The following is a 21781-nucleotide window of genomic DNA, read 5'->3' as shown; positions in this document are numbered from 1 at the left end:
TTGACGTGTTGCGAAGCGAGTAGAGTAAACCGACAAGTTTTACTTGTTAATAGAGCTGATTGCAAATTATGATTTGAAATCCTGCTACCATCTTGTATCTCAGTATTCATTTCATTTATTTATTTATTTATTTATTTATTTAGATTTTTAGTTGACTAAGCCCAACAGGTTTACAATAGGTGGTGGTACAATTTATATTAATATATGATATTTTAATATAACATCATTTTAATATAAACACATAGTTTAATAACGTAGTATGCCAGGTGTTCAGATCAATCTCAGTATCGTTTATCCATCATCAGAAAGAAAAGCTAAGAAATTTCTTTAGCAATATTGAAAAGGAAGATCGTTTTCTTATAATTCTGAAGCTTAAACAGCAACTACCATCCATCACGCGTAAAACCGTCGAGCAAGTAGCTGGCAGGAACTGCAGCTCGTTAGAGAGGAAGGCTCGTTCCTACCTTGCCATCTCACCTCGTCATTCGCGGGTTAGAAAAGAGGCACTCGTGTCCGCGTGAAAAAGCAAGAAGTCGCCCCAATAACCGCGCGTACAGCTCCAATAACCGCGCGCTGCTTATCACCCCTTTCGGTCTCGCGTTCTTTTCCCCTGGCACATTGCGCGGCAAGGAGGAGGAGAAAGAGGGAGGATTCAACCCCATCTGGTTGGAAATCTTGTCGCGACGCCGGTGACGCCGCCTCATTTCCGTCAACCTCCGCAAGCGTCGTTCTCCAGGAGATTTCTCGGCTGAGAGGGTTGCCCTGCCGTGAAACAACCCTGGAGAGGGTGGTAGCTGTTTGCAAGCGTACAGCAGCAGCTCGATCTCGGACTCGGCTAGGCTGTTCGTTCGCGAGTCCTCTCGGTGTCGTTGGCGAACCGAGACCCGTGCGTTCGTTTAGCAGCGGAAACCGAGGGGTTGCGATGAAGCTGACGCCGGCCCCGAGGTCGAGCTCCATTTCTGGCTTCTTCAAGCTCGGAACGGGGCCGACCCTCTTCTCGCGGTCAAGTTGCGTGACGTGATTGTCTCTGCGCGGGGGTGGTTAGGCAAATGCAGAGCTGAAAATTATTCCTTACCTTAAGAGTCTTCTAAGTGAGGATAAATCATTTTTAACCCTTTCACTTCTATGGACACAGATACGCGTTATAATCAAAACAATGAAAAAATAAATTGAGAAATGAAATGAAATTAAAAAAACTCAGCAGTCAAAAGGTTAGTACAGAAGATTGAAGGTTCAAAGAAAAACACCTTATAATTTCCATCGATTTCAGAATATGAAATATTTATTCCGTGGAAATACATAATCAAACGCAGATTTAAAGGGACAATGGCGGTCTCGCGGAGAAAATTGGTACCCTCTAATGAGCTCGCTCTTTCGCAGAAGTGTACGGAAGTGGGAAGCAGCGTTGGTCGCCGTTTAGTCTCAGCCGAGGTTCCATTGGCCATTGCAAACTGAATTTCCAATAATTGCTTTCCGCACCGCCTAAAATGATAATTAAATTCCTGGTCGCGCTATTACCCATGGCAAGCCATTGTCGTCATAATGGCCTTTCAGGTAGCAGCGTAAGGGAAGTCGGTGGCTACATTTAAGGATGTTCCGCAAACACAACATCCTTGGGCCACCTCGTGGCTAACGAACGAAATTGTCTGGCCAAAGTAGCGTTCAATTAATCATCCATTTATTGTCAACGTTTTGCGCGCTCGTCTCAAAATAATCTGTTCGCGACACGGTGGAAAACGATGGCGTAATTGTTCGGCAAACTGTATTCTTCGAAGATGACAAAGCGAATTTTTTAGAAAACAAACTTTTCGGTCGATCAAATTATTTATCATAAAATTTTTCGAATTTCCCTCTTCGTAAACTTACCGTTTATAGCGTTTACCGTAGAATCCACCTTTCACGATTCCACGATCGTACTTATTGTTTTTCTCGTTGAAACAACAATTTACCCGCGATCGGGGTACGAATCGAAGCTCGTAAAACAAGCACGGAAGAGAGAAATTTACCGAGTAAAATCGCTGCCAAGTGTTTACCGATGGAGGATTGATCGTTGTAGAAGGAACGGCAGGATAAGGATAGCAAAGATACTGCCGCGATGTTGTTATTGTTGCTTATCGATTTGTCGCCAGTGGACCTTACCATTATATCCTGCAAACTCGACGTATAAACGGCCATTCTCTTGTACAGAGAGGTTCCTGTTTGTTCCATGTGAATCGGTGAAACGCGATACAACGTGGAACTTGGCGTCGCTGCGACGCGTGATACGCGGCATTGTGGATCCCAAGGAATTGTTCCGTATGCCAGTTAATTTCCATTGGTGTCCTGTTCGCGGAAAACGCGCGACTCGAAGCAGATTCCAATTCAATGGGAACGCGATCAGTGATCCTTTAATGTCTAACGAATAACGGCTATATCTGAGAAATTGCGAATTATCTAATTCCATTAGCCGTCGGTTTCAATAACGTTATATTTAGAATGCTGCAAAGTATCAACTAAGAGTTTGCAAACAATAACTTCCAACGTTACAGGGTAAATTTTAAAGCGTTGGTATTCAAAATTAAAATGCACTTCTTGCATACAATTAACCGTGTAGCTGGAATTTCTAGCGACCGTAGAAAACACGGAAAATAAAATATCCTTTGTATTTCCAAGTAAGCTCCTTTTGTTAGAGCTTACCCTCATTGTGTTTCTAAACTCGTTCTTCTTCGAGCATGTAGCAACGTTAAATAGGAGAAGAAACGTACAAAAGAGTTAAAAGATCCGTGTCCCTGTACGATTCCGGAAATTAAACGTACTTATTGTTTCAATAAACAATATTTAATCCTCTTGTTGTCGGTGATATATAAAGAAACTATGGGGCCTTAGAATAAAAAGAAATAAATATTTTGATCATCAGAGGAATGATTTCGAGTTCGAATTGTACACGAATTTTGAATACGCAGAGATATATACGATTACTGTTACCTAATGACTATCCGATTGTGGCAATTATTATAGACGCGATTTACAATGATCATTACGGACATTGATTCTCGCCGATTATCGTAGACGTTGATTTTCAGTGGGCTCTGGAAGTACTTCATCGACTGATAATCGACTGTTGCAATTACTGAAATTAACGCTCTACAGAGGTGCAATTTTAATTAATATTCGAATCGAGCATTTGTACAATCGTCTGTTGATTTGAACGCATTATGTTAAACGAGTGGCCGGTACAAGGTAACTTGATTAATTTTCACTGCAAAGGAAAATGTTAACTAAGTTTATTGTATCAACACATCATTAAAATATTTCATTTTTCCTAATAAAAATGGATTTCTACACGTAGGTTTTTATCTCATCAATACAAATTAATGTACAAGGAAATTTCATTTTTCTTAAACGAAGAAGGATACATTGATCATTAATATCAATGAAGCAATCAAGAATTGCACATTGTTGTCATGATCAATCATAATTTCGTTGCGATCGTGTAAGGTGTGACGAAAGCACGTTCGAATTTACCGCGGCGCGTAAAGATTCGGATTAAAGCTCGAACGCCATTGGTCAGCCAATAGCGTGGCGCGGTTGGCCGAGGTAGCGGTAGACGTCGCAGTATGGCGCTAGTATCGCTTGGCGTACACGCAGCAGCGGCGCGCACAGCGCCGCGCATCGACGGAATAGAGCGAGACCGGACGTTAGAGAGAACGAGGCAGACTCGTTCGCGTTCCGCCGAGGTGGTGCAGTTTTCCAGTGTCGCGTAGAGTGTAGTGTTTTTCTTCCTTTCCCCCGTTTCTGAGCATCGAGTGTTGTGTGCGTCGGTGAGGCGAAGCCAGACCCCATCCCCGATGATTAAGGAGTGCATTTAGGTAATTAAGAATTTCCTTATACGGCCGCGCCCCATTAAAATGCGAAGCTACGTTTCGTTCGGGACGCCTCGCAACGAGGAACGGACTACGATGCGCCACCATAGCGCACACGCCGCGCCGGCGTTATTATCGTTCGACCGTTTCTTCGAAATTATTCAACGAATTACGTGCTGTATCCGAGTGTTCCTTCTATCTTAGGGATTGTTGTTTTTCCACGCGGATCGTGTGTGAATCGTACGCGAGGTGTGCATGGGGATGAAATACGAATATACGGTGCCGGGAGGGAAACGTTTCGCAGCGTGGTGTGACGCCGCGTCAATGTCGATTCGTTCGAAAGACTCGATCAGAGGTTCGTTAAGCGAACGGTTGTTCTCGTCGGCTCGGTATCTCCCTTTCCCTTTTCCTGCGCTGCTGGAACAACTTACGTGTGCTACGTAAATTCAATGGTGGTCACGGCTATCTTATCGTTTTACCACTAGTACAGTGGCAATAGTGAACCAGTGTGTTTTCGTTGGCCGCGTGTTTGTATCTCGCGTTGTATCTCTTCTCGTGTTTCCACGCCACGGCTGTATAATAAACGTTGGCTGCGTAATTGAAACGTACATGGAATATAAAAGGCGAACAGCAAGGAAGATAGGAAGCTGGTGTTGGCAAATCGAACGATCGGTTCTTTTCCCCTCTACTCCAGATATTAACGAAAGAGGGAGAGAGAGAGAGATACAGAGCGGGATACATACATAGAGAATGAATGCTCCTGTATGTGCGAGTGAACGTGTAAGAGAGACAGAGACATTCTAGACTACCGATTGCTTTTCTCTCGCGACTGTACCGCTTCTGGTCGTCGACTTGCACATATCTGCGTACCTTTTTCCACGCACGCATTCGATGCGCGCCACATACGTATATAACCGCCGCGTGCTACTGTCCCCCGAAAACAATGTTGTTTCTTGCTTCACGATTTTGATATCGAAAGTAAAGAATTCCTTCAAATCTGTCTTCCCTTCCGACAAAAGAATTCGAACGATATATTACACGCGCGTATCTGTATTACAAGTTGAACACGTAACCGCCAATCAAATGTCCCGTTGTAATTGTTTACAGCACGCGATACACGTCTATCCGTCGGACGGCGAGCAGAACCTCACGGTAATTAGCCGCGTTTAATTTCTACACGCGGAAGTTCGCGAAAAGGGATAATACGCGTGCATCAGAATTTCCATGCGAAATCGAGTCATGATGAATTGCTTTTCCAATTACTATATATAATATCAATTGCGCTGTTTAATCCGTTATTACACAAAATTGCGTATATACGGTATTTATTTTGCTGTACCTTTGGTGGTTACAAATTTTCAATTACATTTTTTATATTGACCATTTAAATAATTCCGTGCGCCTCGGTAAAGAAGGGAATCGCAATTTCAAAACGGACAACATACGTTTCTGTAAATCTCCGTTCACAATCGGTTTGAATCGTTTCAAACGTGCACATGACTCACGTAGCAAGGGAGAGATACGGTGTAGATTGACAAATCGTAGGCGATCCTGCACACCGGATCCCCGTGGAATTATGGACAGATCTTGTGATTGCTCGAAATTAACCGCGACGTTGTTATCGTCCGTGAATGGTTACGCAATGTCTGGTGCAACGACCCTCGTGTCACAGTCGAAAAACGATTGCTTCTTCTTTACGTGATTATAGCGGGAAACAACGACGATTTAACCCCGTCGCTACCGCGGCCGACTATAGTCACTCACCGTGAAACGATCGCTTCCTACTACTGTACCTTTCCTAATTAAAACCTTCTATTTGCCATTTTTCATTTTTTCAGATATTTTGAAATTTTTAGGAAACTTGGAACATCTTATGTACTTCATTTCTAGTAATCTAGAAATATTTCATTTTTTTTTTTTTTTTTTTTTTTTTCATTTGAATGTAAAATAAAATTATGTACAATTCGCGGCAGGGGCGAGCGTAGGCGAAAGGGTTAAAGTCGATTCGGTAGTGAAACGATCGGACCATTGGTGTCGTTTAAGTTGTGCACACACTCAGAACACGGCGTGTATAACGGAACGCAGATTGCACTGAATTCCACAGTCCAATTGCATTGCGGACAGCAGCAGAGCGAAACGGTCACAGTCGCCCAGTACAGACGTGTGGTCGATTAGAAAGACAGGGAAGGCTAAATATAGTACGTTCGCGTTAACAGAGCTTTTCAATTTGTAATTCAGATATTTCACGATGCGGCCGGTATACCCGTGGTAATTAACGTTCTGTTGTATCAGGGTACCCACCTGTGTATCTGGAGATACGTCGGACAACGATGGAAGTTGTACCGTGTATATTTTCGTTAGGGCTATCTTCCCATAAAATCGTTTCGAAAATAATTCATTTTTACGATGGACATTGAGAGTACTTTAGATACAAGTTTTTCTTTACTATAGAGACAATGTAGGAGGTATAAAATTTTATCATCAATTCTCTACGCAAACTTGTAATCGCACAAGCTGGAACGTCGATCGATACGCGTAAACGTGCTTGATGCGTTATAAAATTTAAGAGAAAAATAATTGCGCGCAGCTGAAATGTTCTTCTTCCAAGAAAATCGTATGACGAGTAATTAATAATGTATTGTGTGCGTTTTTTTTATCGATGCAAAGTGTTTCACGCTGCACGTGCAAATTAAAAGCGCGTTCATAACGGACAGAGCAAGAAACCCGTCTGACGCACCTTTAAGTAGGCACCGGAGTGAGGGGTACCGAGACAGGGGCGTAGCATTGAACGCGGGAACCTTCTCTGTTTCCGGAGAATGGGAAGTTGTTTGTGCAAAGGCTCTATCCAAAGCAAACAGTCTCCATTGTTTCCGTGTTTCGTTGAGACTACAATTTAACTATTAATATTACTAGCCTGTTATAATGATTTGTGAACAATGAACTCAGAGCACAGAGATTAAATTGTTTGGAAATGATTATTAACGGGGAGTACGTATGAACGATCAATACTAACAATTGTTTTATTCATATTTCTGAAGTGTACCATATTATATGCAGTTTTCATTTATTGGATCTTTTTTATACCTACATAAATGACATCCTTATGTTCTAATCAATAACTGAGTGCACACATTTAAAGCCTTAATGCACCACAATATGTACTGTAATTTATTGGACTATAAATAAACTTCGTAATTCCGGGATTCAAGCTAACAAACCGGACAGGTTTGATAGTTTGTTTAAAATAGAAAAATGACACAAAATGCATAGTATCTGTTAATTCCTCGTTGGATATTCTCGTTTAATAACGAAGTTAATAATTGCTTTACGTTCCATTGAAATCGGTATGAAACTTTACTTCAACTCGTTCCATATGCTCATTGTTTTGAAGTTAGATTGTTCTTCGGTATAATAGTTTGTGTGTATCGTGGTTGCCGTTTGAGCCATTTGTTAGAAACATTAAATCAGATAGGTATTACCGCTACCGTTTCGTCTAAAATCCTGAAATCTGTTTTTAAACAATAAATGGGTTTCTAACACCCTTAATACCCCGCAGGTATTTCTAAATTCAGCGATTTTCTGTAAACTTTTCCAAGGTGCAAACTTTCCATAGATGTAGATATTCTATTTATAGTCTTCCGAGTAAAATCGTCGAGTTTCCATCGGTTTGTACAATAGATATTTCTCGGGAAGCATTTAAATTGAAATCGATTGTTGAGATTTTCCTTATCCAGCAATTAATCGTCGCGATGGTCGATGGATATTCCATTATTATTTCTTCGAATCGCTTAAACTCAGATGTATTATCTGAATAAAATTTTTATTTCATTTCAAGCAAAATTATGTTAAAAAAAAAAAAAAATACTTGCACTGTTCCTTATGATCAAAACTTCTATTCAAGTGACTTTTATATACACGTGGCTGTAATGAGGAAGCGGTTCGTTAGAAGCAACAAAGAACAGGGATAAGATAGAACCGACGATACACGTGTGCGTTGAAAATAGCGTCAATTCAGAATGGAATTTCCTTTGTTGAAATTTTCCTGGAAAATTGTGTGCATCGTGCCAACAAATAATTATGTTCCTCAGTGGATACTTTCTCAAAATAGGAAAAGTTAGAATGGAAATGGAATGTCTTCTAGATGATTTCTTCTTTTTTTTTTTTAAGGGTTGTTTGATAATGTTTGGAACATTTTGATTTCAGTGCAAGGACTGAACATACCTGGGATCGTTTGGAAAGCACGTCCCGCAAGAGCCCTCCAGCCAAAATCACTCGCCTAACCTCTTCCCTGCCCACCTTATCCTGCCTCATATCCTTCCCCTTCCCCGCAAGTATCAAGAAGACCCTTCCTTCTCAATCAAAGGATCTGTGACTTCATTATGGACAGTATGGATTCCAAACCAGTCCTGAACGATGACCCCTCAGTTACCCTGACCATCCGCCTGATTATGCAGGGCAAGGTAAGAGCCACCATCTATCCTCTGCTATACCGTTATTAACCCTTTCGTTATTAAATTCATTAAAGCGTTTCGTACTTTGAGATAGGGGTTGATATTAATAGTAATTAAAGATACAAAATTTATGCAATGGAAGATACGTAAAATAATAAATGCAATACTGTGGACGAAGTTAAGTTAATGAAGGGGTTAATTAATATTACACGGCTCGCTAATTAGGCAAACTATCAAGCTATAAAATATAATGAATTCTGGAGATTAGAAACTAGATACATAATAAAGTTTAGTTAAATTGTATGGTAGATTTTAAAAACATGTTTCAGAATTTGTTAACACGCTTTGTGAATCCGATTGTTTCACGAACGTATCGTACATTTTAATATTAATATAATCCTCTTACAAGAGTTAATTATCAAGCAGTTTTAATCGAAAGGTTACGCAATATGGTTGTTCTGTTAAACTTTCGATGGGATTGCGAAAAGCGTGGAATTGAATTTCATAATTTGATGGAAATTCACCGACAAGCTTTTGTTTAATTGCTACCCTCTCTTATCAAACACCATACGGTTCATTTATTTAATTTGTGTACACGCTATTCGTGTAACGCCTACAAGACATTAAAACTCATCGTTAGCAATTGATGGTTACCCTAGTTTTTTGACTCCATCCTGTTAGTTATGTAACAAGCATTTTATTCCTCTAATGGATGCTTATTACGAAAGGAAAATTAGAATAAGAAAATACGTAACAACCACGTTGTTTGGGATAAAATTCGGTAATTATTTTAAAAAATACATTAGGATTGTATTTCATAAGAAAAATCTGCTCAGCTTTGATACAAGAAATGACTGAAGTATGAAAGGAATTTTGCTATAAGATAAATACACACTGCAAAGAAACTGCTTTGGAAAATAGTTTTCAAAGAGGTGTTATCAGTTGAACACTTCACTGACTCAATTCTAACAAAAAACTGCTTATCTAAACCTTGAAAAACGTGTTCCCCAGGGTTTTTCTTTGAAACACGATATTTCCAAATTCCTAGAGAATTATTCCAATTCCTGGAATATCGAATTTTTAAGCTTAGGAAATAAAATTGTGGTATGGAGGTCAGAGATTGGACGATAAATATTTAATAAAATATTAAATATCCAGCGTTCATCGTGCTAATTAAGAGCTTAACTGGTCTTACAAATATTTTGGTAAAATCTGATTTCCAAAGTAATTAAGAAGACTGAGATATCAGTGTTTACGAATCTTTGAAAATTACACTTTTGATAGCAAACTTTGCATTAGTTAGTAGCTCAGTTCGCGTCAGATTTTCATTAAAACGATCTACCCTTTAAACTGTGCGCCCTCGAGCCTGCAGCAAAGGGTTTCAAACAAAATTTATTTAATTATTACTAGGTAACCCGGCTTCTCTAGCTTGAATTCCAACTGGAATCACGAGTTTGAGCGATGTCTGTGTTGCATATTTGCATACCGCGAACTGCAGATTTGCGTAGATCTCGCAAGGAATTCTGGAAACCACCTAAAAGATCGTCGTTATCGCTCTCGGCCTCTAAAATATGCGGCAATCATTTTGAGAGATATCTTGATAATGAAATTTTCAAAATCGTTCCCTTTGACGATATTATTATTAAAAGTAATTTAGAAACAAAATAATATGATTAATTAATTATTTAATTATTAAATATTACGAAATTTAATATATAATTCAAAATTGTTCCGCGTAAACGTTTATACGTAGGTGGAGGACCGCCACGGGTGTATAAATATAGGATCCCTTTTGCAGCATTATCATTTGCCCTAGGGATGTCTAGGGGCAAGGATGAGACCCCGGGACATTGCCATGTTTTTAAAGACTCTCTTTTAATTTTATATTTTTATACTTCAATATTCAACATCTCTGAGAAGCAAATTGTTTAAAAATCTGTAAAAATATAGCGTGCAATGTAAACATGTTTCGAAATAAGAACAGCAGGGTAAATATCGCGTTGCTTATGTTATGCAAATATTAACCATTAATCAAGTCTTTCAGAAGTTAAACTCATTAACTTCATAAAATGAAAAGTAAAGAAGTACGATGACGTGTTACAAGCATAGTGTTTTTTTTTTTATAATTTACCTTGGAGTTTAGGAATAAATTAAAATTATTTAAGTTTGTACATTTGAATATTTTAGATATTTCGTTGGTCTTATCGATCGCTAAGCAACATTCTAAGACAGTAATTAGAAAGTTTCGAAGCGATCGTATATGTACGTCGGTCGTTATTTTCGTCTGGTAATCCAAGTCCGACGAAAATACCGGTCTTCTCTGTGTCGGACTGAAAATAAAAATCGTAATTGTCGAAGGCCCGGGATACGAGGATAGGATCGTGGTCGTCTTGGCTCGTGTAGCCAGCTGTAAATTCGAGCGGCGTCGTTCGTCGATCCCGTTCTCCTCCGAACATTTTACACTCTCTTTTCTTTTTGACAGTTATCGTGGCATATTTACGAGCCGCGTTGCATCGCCTACCCTTTCGTCACTCGCCTCTGTTGCTCGTTTTTCACCCGGAAGTCGCCTCTCGCGCGACCCTTTCCAACCCTTTCTTTCATGCACCACGTATACGTAGAAGATTTCTGTATTCCAAACAATCGTAAAAAATATTAAATTTTTCCAAAGTGTATCTCCTTAAAAAATTTCAATTAAAAATCAGTGGAACTTGAAATCACCGTTCCTTAAATTTTCATTTACCCGAACAAAGTTTTTCACGCTCCCATCAAACTTCTCCAAAGTTGCTACCAATTTCAAAAGTACAACTCAATCTTCTGCCACTTGAGCAACTCCACCAAGTTGCTCGGTGCTTCCGGAAGGGTTGAAAAAAATTCGTGCAATTGTAAATCGGGTGCTTCCAGTGGCTCTACCAGCTGGAAAGTCAAAATTGCTGCGGACCCTACTCGAATATTCTCTATCCCCTTTCGCGACGGTTTCGGCCGCAATAAAAGGGACTAGCCCCGTGTAAATGCGAATCCTTTCGTCATGTGCATCCCTCTTGTTCCCGCGGATAATATTGCTGGCTAAGTGCTCGGCTCGAGAGACGAATATCGGCTGCGAGAGAGGCATCCCCGGGAAGGTTTATTCGTGGGTTGTATCTGGCCGCGATGCGGCGGTCGGGAAACAGGAAAACACGCGGAGGCTCTCTTGATAGAACGGACTCGCGACGAGGATCAAATAAAATCGCGAAGCGGAGAGGCGGTGCCTTCTTGGCACACGCGCGCCAACCGATTTATTATTGACTCGGGTCATGGATACGTGGCGGTCCAGCGATATCCGCTTCGGGGAAAAAACGAATGGATGAGGTGGTTTTCGGGGAGGTAACTTCCGCTCATGATGGATGAACTTCTTCGGTTAATGCGTTGGATTTTTTTCCATTGAAGCTTGGAATTTCTGGAATTAACGCCTGAAATTTCTTAAGTTAAAGCTTGGAATTTCTGGAATTGACACTCGACATTTCTTGAGTTAAAGTTTGGAATTTCTGGAATTTGTTCTCGAAATTTCTTGAGTTAAAGCTTGAAATTTCAGAATTTTCACATTAAAGTTTGAAATTTCTCCGGTTAATACTTTTTGACAAAACCACTTTCATCTTCTGAGATTAACACTTTCAATTTATTGGGTTATCGCTTTGAACTTTTCCAGTTAACACTTTGACTCCCACTTCAAATCATATCCGGGCAATAAATCAATTTTTATACAAATTTTTCAGTGGTATTTAATCAGACATTTGCAACGTCATATTAAAACCTATCAAAGCACAATTGAATACCGAAACATTGTTTTAAATCATTTTAATGATCAGACGATGAAGCTTGCGCGTCTAATTTTCTAATCGCCGTCAAATTGACCCCATAATAAATGCTTATATAAGAAATATTGCACTGCGCCAATAGAGGATTAAATATCAGAATCAAAGTACAGTACTGTTTAAATTTTCCAAGTTAATCCTTTGAATCTCTTACTGTAACCTTTGGAACTTCTTACGTCAACGCTTCAAACGTGTTGCGTTAAAAAAAAAAAATTGCAAAAAGTCTGACGGAACAGAGAACCCACGACGATTCATCGCGTCGGGAAAATTTGACCGTCTGCCAAGAATTTCAACTTCCTTTTCTTCACCGATCCGACGTCTTTCCATTTCTATTTTTTCGCCGATGTATAAATCACAATGCATCGTTAAACGGAGGGGATATTTCGTAATGGTGCATAGTAGGGAATCGTTGGCAAACGACGTTTCTAGTTGATAGTCTCGCATCGGAAGACGAGTGGATGGTATTTCGTCGATTTCACGATCTATTACGATCCATTAGGGTGTCGAAGTTCGCCGGTTAGACGATGGCGGATTCCCTACGTGCGTCTTCAGACGGGTTCGACCAGATCCGTAATTAATTGTCGCATGGGTCACGCTGTGCTCGTTGCACGAGCAATTAATGTCCGCCGTCTTAGCAATTAATCGTACCCGGCAGACGGCGTACGAGCACGGTTAGCTATGTTCGAACATCTTTTTCCTACTAGTCATTGTATGAGTTTCGAGGCTCGAGGCGTTTCGAATCAGACACGAGGCGTGCAGCTGATCGAGTTTGATGTTTCAACTAACTTTCGGATCGTTTCCAGAACGTTGTGATTTCGCGAGAAATTGCTGGTTAAATGCAGTCTGCTCTTGATGGGAATTTGATTGTTATGATTTTTGGGAATTATCAGAGAATTTGGAAATGTGGTAGGATATTACCAAGAAGAAGAAGAATAATTCAAATTCATATTGAGATTTATTGCGGTTATCAAGTTGAAATTTATTCATTTTTAAGTCCAATGCTGTGATATTTTATTTTATATAAAAAATAAACAGAAGCCCTTGGGAATTTTTCTATATAATTGGACAGGAAAAGGTGAATCCGATTTTCACAAAAGAATTTTCTATACCAAAGAAAGAATAAATCTCTGATACCACTCCAGTTATGCTTCTTCTTCTTCGATGGCATTGAAATCCCTCGAAAAATCTGCAGCGCCCATCGAACACCCAACGCTAACAACCACACACAATCGAGCATCCTCGCTTCGTCTGGATGCACAGAGGGGTGCAGGCACAGCCGTAGGGTGCACACGCACACGTACACGTACACCGACGTCGGATCGTGCTGAAGTGCAGTACGGAAATTATTGCACGTTTCTGCATATCTGAATGATGCTCCGTTCCATAGGGCTCTTTTTTCCAGGGATGGTTCGGTCGACTCCCTTTATCCTATCGGTGTGCACCCTCCTCGATGAGGGGTTGCCACCCTCTTGGAGGGTTTCCCTCTCGCTCGACCTGCCCCTTTCTCTTCTTCGTTCTTTATGCTTTCTCCTAGTTGCAACCTACAGCAGTCTGTTCCCCTCGCGGCTTCCTCCAGCTGAAAGTACAGTCTCTTCCAAAAAATATATTTGTAAAAGGTGGAAAATAATTTTTAACCCTTTCGATACCGAGATCATTTACACTCGTTCGATTGCAAAAAATTATTTTATATATTGAATTAGTCGACGCTTTTGCGGGTCAGGCTGTACTTTGGTGACAAATCTCGTTACAACGATATTTTTATTCCGGCGACTACGACTGTGTCGCCGATGGGGCTTCCCTGTACCTCTGTCATTCTTTCTGCTCGCCTGTTTTTTCTTTTTTTTTTTCTTCGTACCCCTTTCGCGAGCTGCGACTATGGAGCTAAATGCTGCTTCGCTCGCTTTTCTCTCGCACCCCTCTCAACTCGGATGTTTCATGACGCGACGAGAAGAGAGCGAGATTTTCTGCCTGGCTTTTGCATTCCTCTTCTCTAAATCACCCTTCCAGAGTGTATCTGGTTTCTTTCTTTTCACGTACAAGTGCTGAACGACTAATTAATCCGCGTTTAATTATCCACTTTAATAAGATACATATCTTCGACGATCTCTTTTCGGGGACGAGAATTTCGTGGCGTTGCAAAACGATCGTTTTGGAAGGCTCGCAAACGAATAAACGGATACGTCGCGCAGGCTCTTTCACGCGAAATAAATACGTCTGGCCGCGTTTTTGGCCGAAGAGAAGCATTATGTCTGCAGGGAGAATATGCACGACCAGCTCGTAGGACAGGCTGGACAGGGGCCAGCAACCGTGGCCAATCAGTTGCCGTTCAATCCGAATTATCATGATTCCATTATCCTTTCGATATGTCTACAGATGTCTTATCCAAACCGTATTCAGAAAATTTAACCAACATTTTGAATAGACTACATCTATATTGGCCCTTTGAATATTAATATTAATTTTGCCATTTATTTATTTTCTGTACGAGTAGAATACTCTGATATATTGCAATATAAATTAAAAATTAAATAAAGTAGAAGAAAATTTAAAATACTTTACATTTTCAATATCGTCTAGATTGGCCCTTTGAATATTAATATTAATTTTGCCATTTTGTGACATGGCATTTATTTATTTTCTGAAGGAGTAGAATACTCTGATATATTGCAATATAAATTAAAAATTAAATAAAGTAGAAGAAAATTTAAAATACTTTACATTTTCAATATCGTCTAGATTGGCCCTTTGAATATTAATATTAATTTTGCCATTTTGTGACATGGCATTTATTTATTTTCTGAAGGAGTGGAATACTCTTTGATATATTGCAATATAAATTAAAAATAAAATAAAATCTGAGAAGACTAAGAACCATAGTTGGCAGGATGAAAATAAGGGATTGCCAGAATTTGACGAAAATTCGCGCATTATTCGAAAGGATCAGGAAATTGGATGGTTCCATCGAAACTTCCGGCAATTTTTCCCCATTCCCGATGCAATGTCACGGTCGCGGTTCCCCCGGGTACCATAGTAAGTGACATCGACATAAATATCTGGCTCGAATCCAGCTACGTCGTCTTATCTTCGCGGCGGGGATTCGTCGTTTCCGTGTTTCCTTGGCTTTTTCAAACACCCGGTGGTATCGGTATCTTTTGTAAACAGTCGCGTGGATCCGCGCGGAAGAGATACGTCCGCGGAAAGGTACGGTCAACGTCGAAGAAAGAACGTTGTTCGGAAGAGCGAACGTTTGTATCCGAAAGGCAAGGCATTTTTTCAAGATTCTCCAGCAAAAGGAGAAACTGGAACGTAGCCAGGGCACGTGGCCAATCGGCTTTCGTTGTGTCTAATAACCTGAAGACGATGCTGTATTTCATGTATCGGTCTCGCTGATCCGTGTTCCAACCGACTGGTCGTTTTGCTTTTCATGAAATATTTCAAAGAACCTTATTAAATCTTTCACTCTTGGGGAAGAAAGAAATATAATTTCCCGAATGTTTGTCGAATAGCAAAAGGGTTTCACGGAGGTTTCGGTAGTGACCTGTCTAATTGGCGTTTCGCCAGCTCCCTTTTCGATGTCTTCTTGTTCCAGCTATATTTGCTTCCAAGGAGAATTCGTCGCCGGTGACGCGGTTGTCCAGCTCTCCTGCGACGGGAGGAGGAGGGTCAGCGATGATTTACGGTGGTTAGCGCCTTCGAGAAAACCCCCTTCTCGCGGTGGTCTCGTTTTAGGAGTACGGCGCGGAGAAGCTTGGCAGAGACTAGCACATGAACAAAGGGAGCATCGAAAAGTCCGACTGCCGGCTGTTCCCGTCGATCCGAGAAACGATTCCGCGAGCTGCCGCGGAAATGAGTTATAAACGAGCCTCGTCTCGGATCCTTTGAGGCGTCGCGACGCCTCCAGAAACGCGCGGCCGCTCACAAAGAAGCCGATGCAAAGTGGCCAATTAAATATACAAGCCTCTAGCGACGAGATCGGCCTAATAGCTCGAGTGCCACGATATATTCAGCAAAATGTCATTTTGTTAAATATTTATAATCGAGAATCTTTTAAAATTCGTTCCACGTAAATATCAGTTTATTTTCAGCCTTAGAAATTCTAGGTCTAGGTTCTTATTACTTAAAAGTACTTATGAAATATCGCTCGTCCGCGCTGTTTCAACTGGTATTTTAAGCGAGATTTTGAATATTATTAATATTACACTTAAGGGTACTTTTTCGACTGAAATTCAGCACGTTGCATTTGGCCCGTCGCCAGGGTTGATTCACTGTTGATTCAACAGTTTATACACCGAGTAAGTTCATCTTTTGCATGTGCAGCTTCCACGGATTCTATGAACTTTCTCTTAGAACGGTTTTACGGGTAATTTTCTCGTCAGAAGTTACGAGGGTGGGTGGGATAAAACGTGTATCTTATGGGACGCGAGTTGCGCCCGACTAGAGACGGTCCATTTTCACCAACAACCCCTCTGGCTCTTCTTAGTCTTCTCTCGAATATTCATTTACTTCGAAAACTGGTACAATCGCTTTACACTTAAGAAATTTGAAAATTATAAATTAGAAGCGAGCGAATTTTCGTTAAAAATATCTCAAATAAAATCCAAACATTTCCAAACGGACCAAAAAGGAAGGATTCTGATTAAATTCAAAGAAATTTTGAATTGTTAGAATTGTAAGAAAATGTTCGTAGAATGTTTCGCTTCTGGCGAGATTGGTGGTCCGTACGATGCGTCGGGGTGGAGATTATTCTCGTTGCGAGCTTTCTTCGACGTTTGTCGCACGAGAAATGAAGAATTTAGCACGATACGCGGAGCGTTCGTGGTGAAACGAGACGCTGGCATCTCGGTCGATGTAGGCAGCCACCATCTAAGTTTAGAGGAGAGCACGAAGTGCATACCTGCTCGCCGAGAAGCTTGAGCGCGGTGACATTATCGTAGGGTCAGAACGTGTCAAGGAAGATACGAGATCTGGCTGGCTGGACATCGAGTACCAGCGCAGCGACTAATTATAGGTACGAGTGGAGAATGTCTTCTCAAGAAGCTTCTACTCTGTTGTGTCTCCGCTCTAACTACCTCGAGACTTTGTTTCGCTATGATGGATCGCTGAAAATCAACCCTGGCAATGCGCGAATATCATTAAAATTTTTTATTTCAACACCCTTAACCCTTTGACTGCTATGGACGTACATGTGCATCAGGTGAGAGTTGTCTTATTTGTGGTATGAAAATGATTTTAAGTGGTACAAAAAAAAATTGTCGAAAATTATCGTTCTTTTTATGAAAAAAAAAATTCCCAACTGGAAACCCACTGTGTCATTAGATTATAATAATATGATAAGGCAATAGGTAAAAAATGAAAAATGAAGGGAAATAACGTTTAAGCCTAGAGTACTGAGAAGCGAAAGGGTTAATTGCTAGAGTGAAAATGGCCCCATCTATAATTGTTTCATTTTAAAAATATTTTCAATACCTGGTTATAGGTGAAAATTTATCGTCAGACCGAGGTACTGTAAATCTACTAATTTATCGAAAAGCTGCATTAGAGGTAGCAGCACGTTAGGTGGCTCTAAAGCGTCTGATATTTACGACCGTTTCCACGGAGCATAGTAACTCATAAGCGTAATCAAGCGGGCATGTTGGAAGGTTTACGGTGGTCCCTGTTGCGTTTCTCTATCGTAAAAGTTATATGGTGTAACGTAACGATAACGTTGTGCATCGTTGTTTTTGTTGCAGGAGGTCGGAAGTATCATTGGGAAGAAAGGAGAGATCGTGAAGAGGTTCCGGGAAGAGGTAATTAACAGACTCTTTAATTGTATCATTTCTCTTTTATATACGCTATACATTTTCCATTACTTTCTACCCATGAATCATGTATCGCGTAAAAGTTACGACAGTGAATCATCACGTTCTCGATAATTACTCGGTGACAGTTATCTGTCGAAAATATTCGTCAACGCCCCCGTTTCGTGTTCCAAAGTTTCATTTCCCTGTACAATCACACTTAATCATCCTCTGTCTCCATTAAATATATTGACACGTATTTATAGTAGAGTGTCTGGTTCTTGCCAGTAACTGTTAGAGGATGCACTTAGTTGTTACAATTGAAATTTATTAGAAGTGAAATTATTGATTAGCAGTCTGATAATGAAAATTTTCAAATTTAAGAAAAAAATACGGAAATTCCATTGATTAAAACTCGAACTTGATTCAAGTACTCGTGCACACCGTCATTAATTCACTCTCTGAAACCATCATCCAGGCAAGCTGACCGTGCGGTTGATTTAGAACAGAGGGTACTTTAATAATTGCTTCGCCCGTAACGCCACATCCACGTGATTTTACAGTGTATTAGTTTACGGTACACGGGACTTAATTAAGCGTGACGCACGCGTGGTGTTAAACGCGGGTCATTTTCCGTACTCTATCGACGTAACGCGTCGTTTAGAGTGCTCCGTACGATTTTAAGAACTTTGATCGGAGTTTACGATCTCCTTGATCGTTGCATGCGAAAATAATGATTAATAAACTAGATATCACATTTTAGATGATCATTCAAGATTTCGTACGAATATTCGTAAACAATGCTCGTACAATCTATGCACACCTAATTTTGTCGTCACTGATTCACCTCCCAGGTAGTTAGAGTGTATAAGGATAGTGTAACAAAGAGATTTAAAATAACTTTCAATGACCTACATTCACGGGTCGTTGTATGAAGTGGCCCTTGTTGCACGATAAACAAAAAAAAAAAAAAGAAAAAATACATTGTCCTGGCTTGAAAAATAAACGCTTTTGATCTTCTAAAATAAAACACTGCAATCAACAAATAGTCTCTTTTGGATTTTGTCGCTTTTATTGAGAAGTTTATTCAGATGGAAATGTTGCTCATGTTATGAATATTTGAATAATTTAAATTATCTTGTCTTATTTCTGTATGAAATAAATGAATTGTATTTAAAATTAAATATCGTAGCAATATCCCGCGTTTCATTGAATAGCTTCATGGTCAGATTAATGCGTGGTTTTTTCAACAATAAAGTCTATTCATTGGTTGGAAGTTTAATTCAACTTCCATTGTCCGGTATTTAATCGGTTGAGCGAAGAGGAACGCAGTTGTGGCTCTATCAGCAGTTGAAAAATACGACAAACACCGTTGCGATTATCATTTATCAGGCGGTGATAATGACGTGACAGTGCACAGCGAGGCGGAACTATAAATGATGCGTGCCAGAGCCGGAAAAAACAGACATCGTGCCTCGTATGGTTGGAGGGAATTTTCAAAGATTTTCAAAAGATTATCCCTTAAAAAAATAAAGAAGATTTTGCTCAGATCATTGTTTTCAACCTCCATCAATCACCTTTCATTTGGAACCTTCATGATTCAACCAGAGTAACGATAGATCAATCGATGATACTCGAAGAGAAGGAATTGTATCATCGCTAATATGATTTATTTTGTTTCAGTCGGGCGCGAAGATCAACATCTCGGACGGTTCGTGTCCAGAGCGAATAGTGACTGTGACCGGGCCAACAAATTCGATCTTCAAAGCATTCACGTTGATATGCAAGAAATTCGAGGAATGGTGTTCGCAGTTCCACGACATCCAGAGCGGAGGCGGTGTACCGAGGCCGCCAATTACACTCAGGTTGATCGTACCGGCTTCTCAATGCGGTTCCCTCATCGGCAAGGGTGGCTCGAAGATCAAGGAGATACGAGAAGTGACCGGTGCCTCGATTCAGGTCGCATCAGAGATGCTGCCCAATTCGACGGAACGTGCGGTAACCATATCAGGCACCAGCGAGGCCATTACGCAGTGCATATATCACATCTGCTGTGTTATGCTAGAGGTACGTACCACGGTAGTACGACCTCTCATTGATACGTCACCCTGGTATTTACAATCTTTTTTTATGAATAAAGAACCCTATTCAAAAATTACATGTTTTTACCTCCAATTAATATAGGGTTCTTTAAGTTAATGACTTTATTATCCATTCGAGTCTTCATTTATTAGACTGGTCCAGGTGAAATGTAATCTTATAATATTTCATATGCATTGGTTTATAACTAACTTGACACATTGTTCACTTACTATTTTTATGATAGAATGAGAATAAATGAAAGGGTAGAGGAATATGGGGTAATTGAGTAAAAATTAATGAAATTTCATAATTATGAAATCAACTTTTATTTTATTCCATACTATAATAATAAAGTGAAAATTTGAATTTAAAAAAAAAACCAGAACCCTTTCGAATATATTTTCATGACATTTGAAACAATTTTGTAGTTAACTGATGGGTTAGTGAACAATGTGTTAATAGGTGTTTAACCAGGGTGACAAAAGTTCCTTCGGAATGAAGTATCCCGAGAAGCAGGCAAGAAGCAGCAGCAAAAATAAGCAAATCACTGTGAGCGATGTTGACCGGTGTATTCGCACTCGTGCGTGTGTTTTTTTCTGTTTCAGTCCCCTCCTAAAGGTGCCACGATCCCTTATCGCCCCAAACCCCAAGTTGGTGGGCCATTGATCCTGGCTGGTGGGCAAGCCTACACCATCCAGGGTAATTACGCGGTGCCCGCCCACTCGGACGTAAGTACAGTATTGCCATTGCCCGCGCCCGGTGCCGGGCCCACCCCGCCCTCGCTGAATACCCAAACTTTGACGACCTCACCCTTCGCGGCCCACCCTTCATCCTCGGCCTTCGCCGCTTCTCACGGGCATCCGCTCCTATCCACGGCCCACCTTACCACCCCACATCATCCTCTCCATCCGAGCCCCTTACACGCCAGCGTGGCAGGCCTCGCCGACCCCCTGCTGAAGAGTGGACACTTGCAGGCAGCCCTCCCGCCCGCACACCTCGTGGCAGACGCCGTAAGTCTTTTGTTTTTCGTGATCCACCCCCCTCCTCCCGTACCACCTGAGATACAACCACCAGACCTGAACCGGTACACACACATCGACACACCTTATATTTCCGTATACAAAAATCCGCGCCGATTGTACACGCGATACGAAACGCGAATGGACCTGTTACAACATTTCAATACCCCTTTACCTCCTTACACCCCTTTTCGACACCCTACGGTTTCTGGATACACGCGTCCTTACGTGCTCTGCCAGGTCAGAATATATCCATGACGATTGCGGTAATTGGTGGAAGGATGGACTGTTTCGTTTTTATGAGGATATTAGAAGGGGTGGATTGAATGGGGTTTATAATAGAGAATTAATTTCATTTTCTTTTATTTGTTTAAAATATTTAACTTAGAAGGCTAAAGTTAATCTTGAGGAAATTTCTTATTCAAGACCAAATTACCGGGATTAATGATTTCGCAATACTTGGCAACTATCGAACGATTCGAGCGAAGCAGTTCGATATCGCGGTTCACTTGGCCGAAGCATCCTAAGTCCGATATCCAATTTTCACCAAATGCCGTAGCGTCGCCATAGAATGTTTGCCCGCGCGTGTACCGGAATGCTCCAACGTTATATAGGCCACCTGGTCCCTCTCCACGGAAACCCTGTTACACCCCCTTTTTACACACCTTGGTCCACGTACATGCATCGGCAACCCCTGAACACACCTTGGCTTTCTGCTCGACGTCCTTGTGCAACTTCGGCTCAATCATCCAGGGAAACAAG

General features: G+C 40.8%; 1 protein-coding gene across 6 annotated transcripts in view; it reads left to right on the top strand.

Moving 5' to 3' along the window:
- The window catches only part of mub (poly(rC)-binding protein mub), an 85469-nt gene that overhangs the window by 34376 nt on the left and 29312 nt on the right, over positions 1-21781 (top strand). For 2 of the 6 annotated variants that reach the window (XM_034323174.2, XM_076690829.1), the window contains exons 1-5: positions 3653-3848; positions 8046-8302; positions 17871-17927; positions 19602-19985; positions 20606-21010. In XM_034323174.2, coding sequence (XP_034179065.1) covers positions 8222-8302; positions 17871-17927; positions 19602-19985; positions 20606-21010 — 927 coding nt within the window. In that variant the 5' untranslated portion in view covers positions 3653-3848; positions 8046-8221. Of the gene's footprint in view, positions 1-3652; positions 3849-3939; positions 4198-8045; positions 8303-17870; positions 17928-19601; positions 19986-20605; positions 21011-21781 lie in introns of those variants that run through there. The other 4 variants (XM_034323171.2, XM_076690830.1, XM_034323173.2 and 1 more) reach the window with 3 other exon arrangements.

Source organism: Osmia lignaria, chromosome 11, assembly GCF_051020975.1.
Source record: "Osmia lignaria lignaria isolate PbOS001 chromosome 11, iyOsmLign1, whole genome shotgun sequence".
NCBI lineage: Eukaryota > Metazoa > Arthropoda > Insecta > Hymenoptera > Megachilidae > Osmia > Osmia lignaria.
The sequence above is the reverse complement of the archived record's forward strand: the minus strand, read 5'-3'. Positions and strand labels throughout refer to the sequence as shown.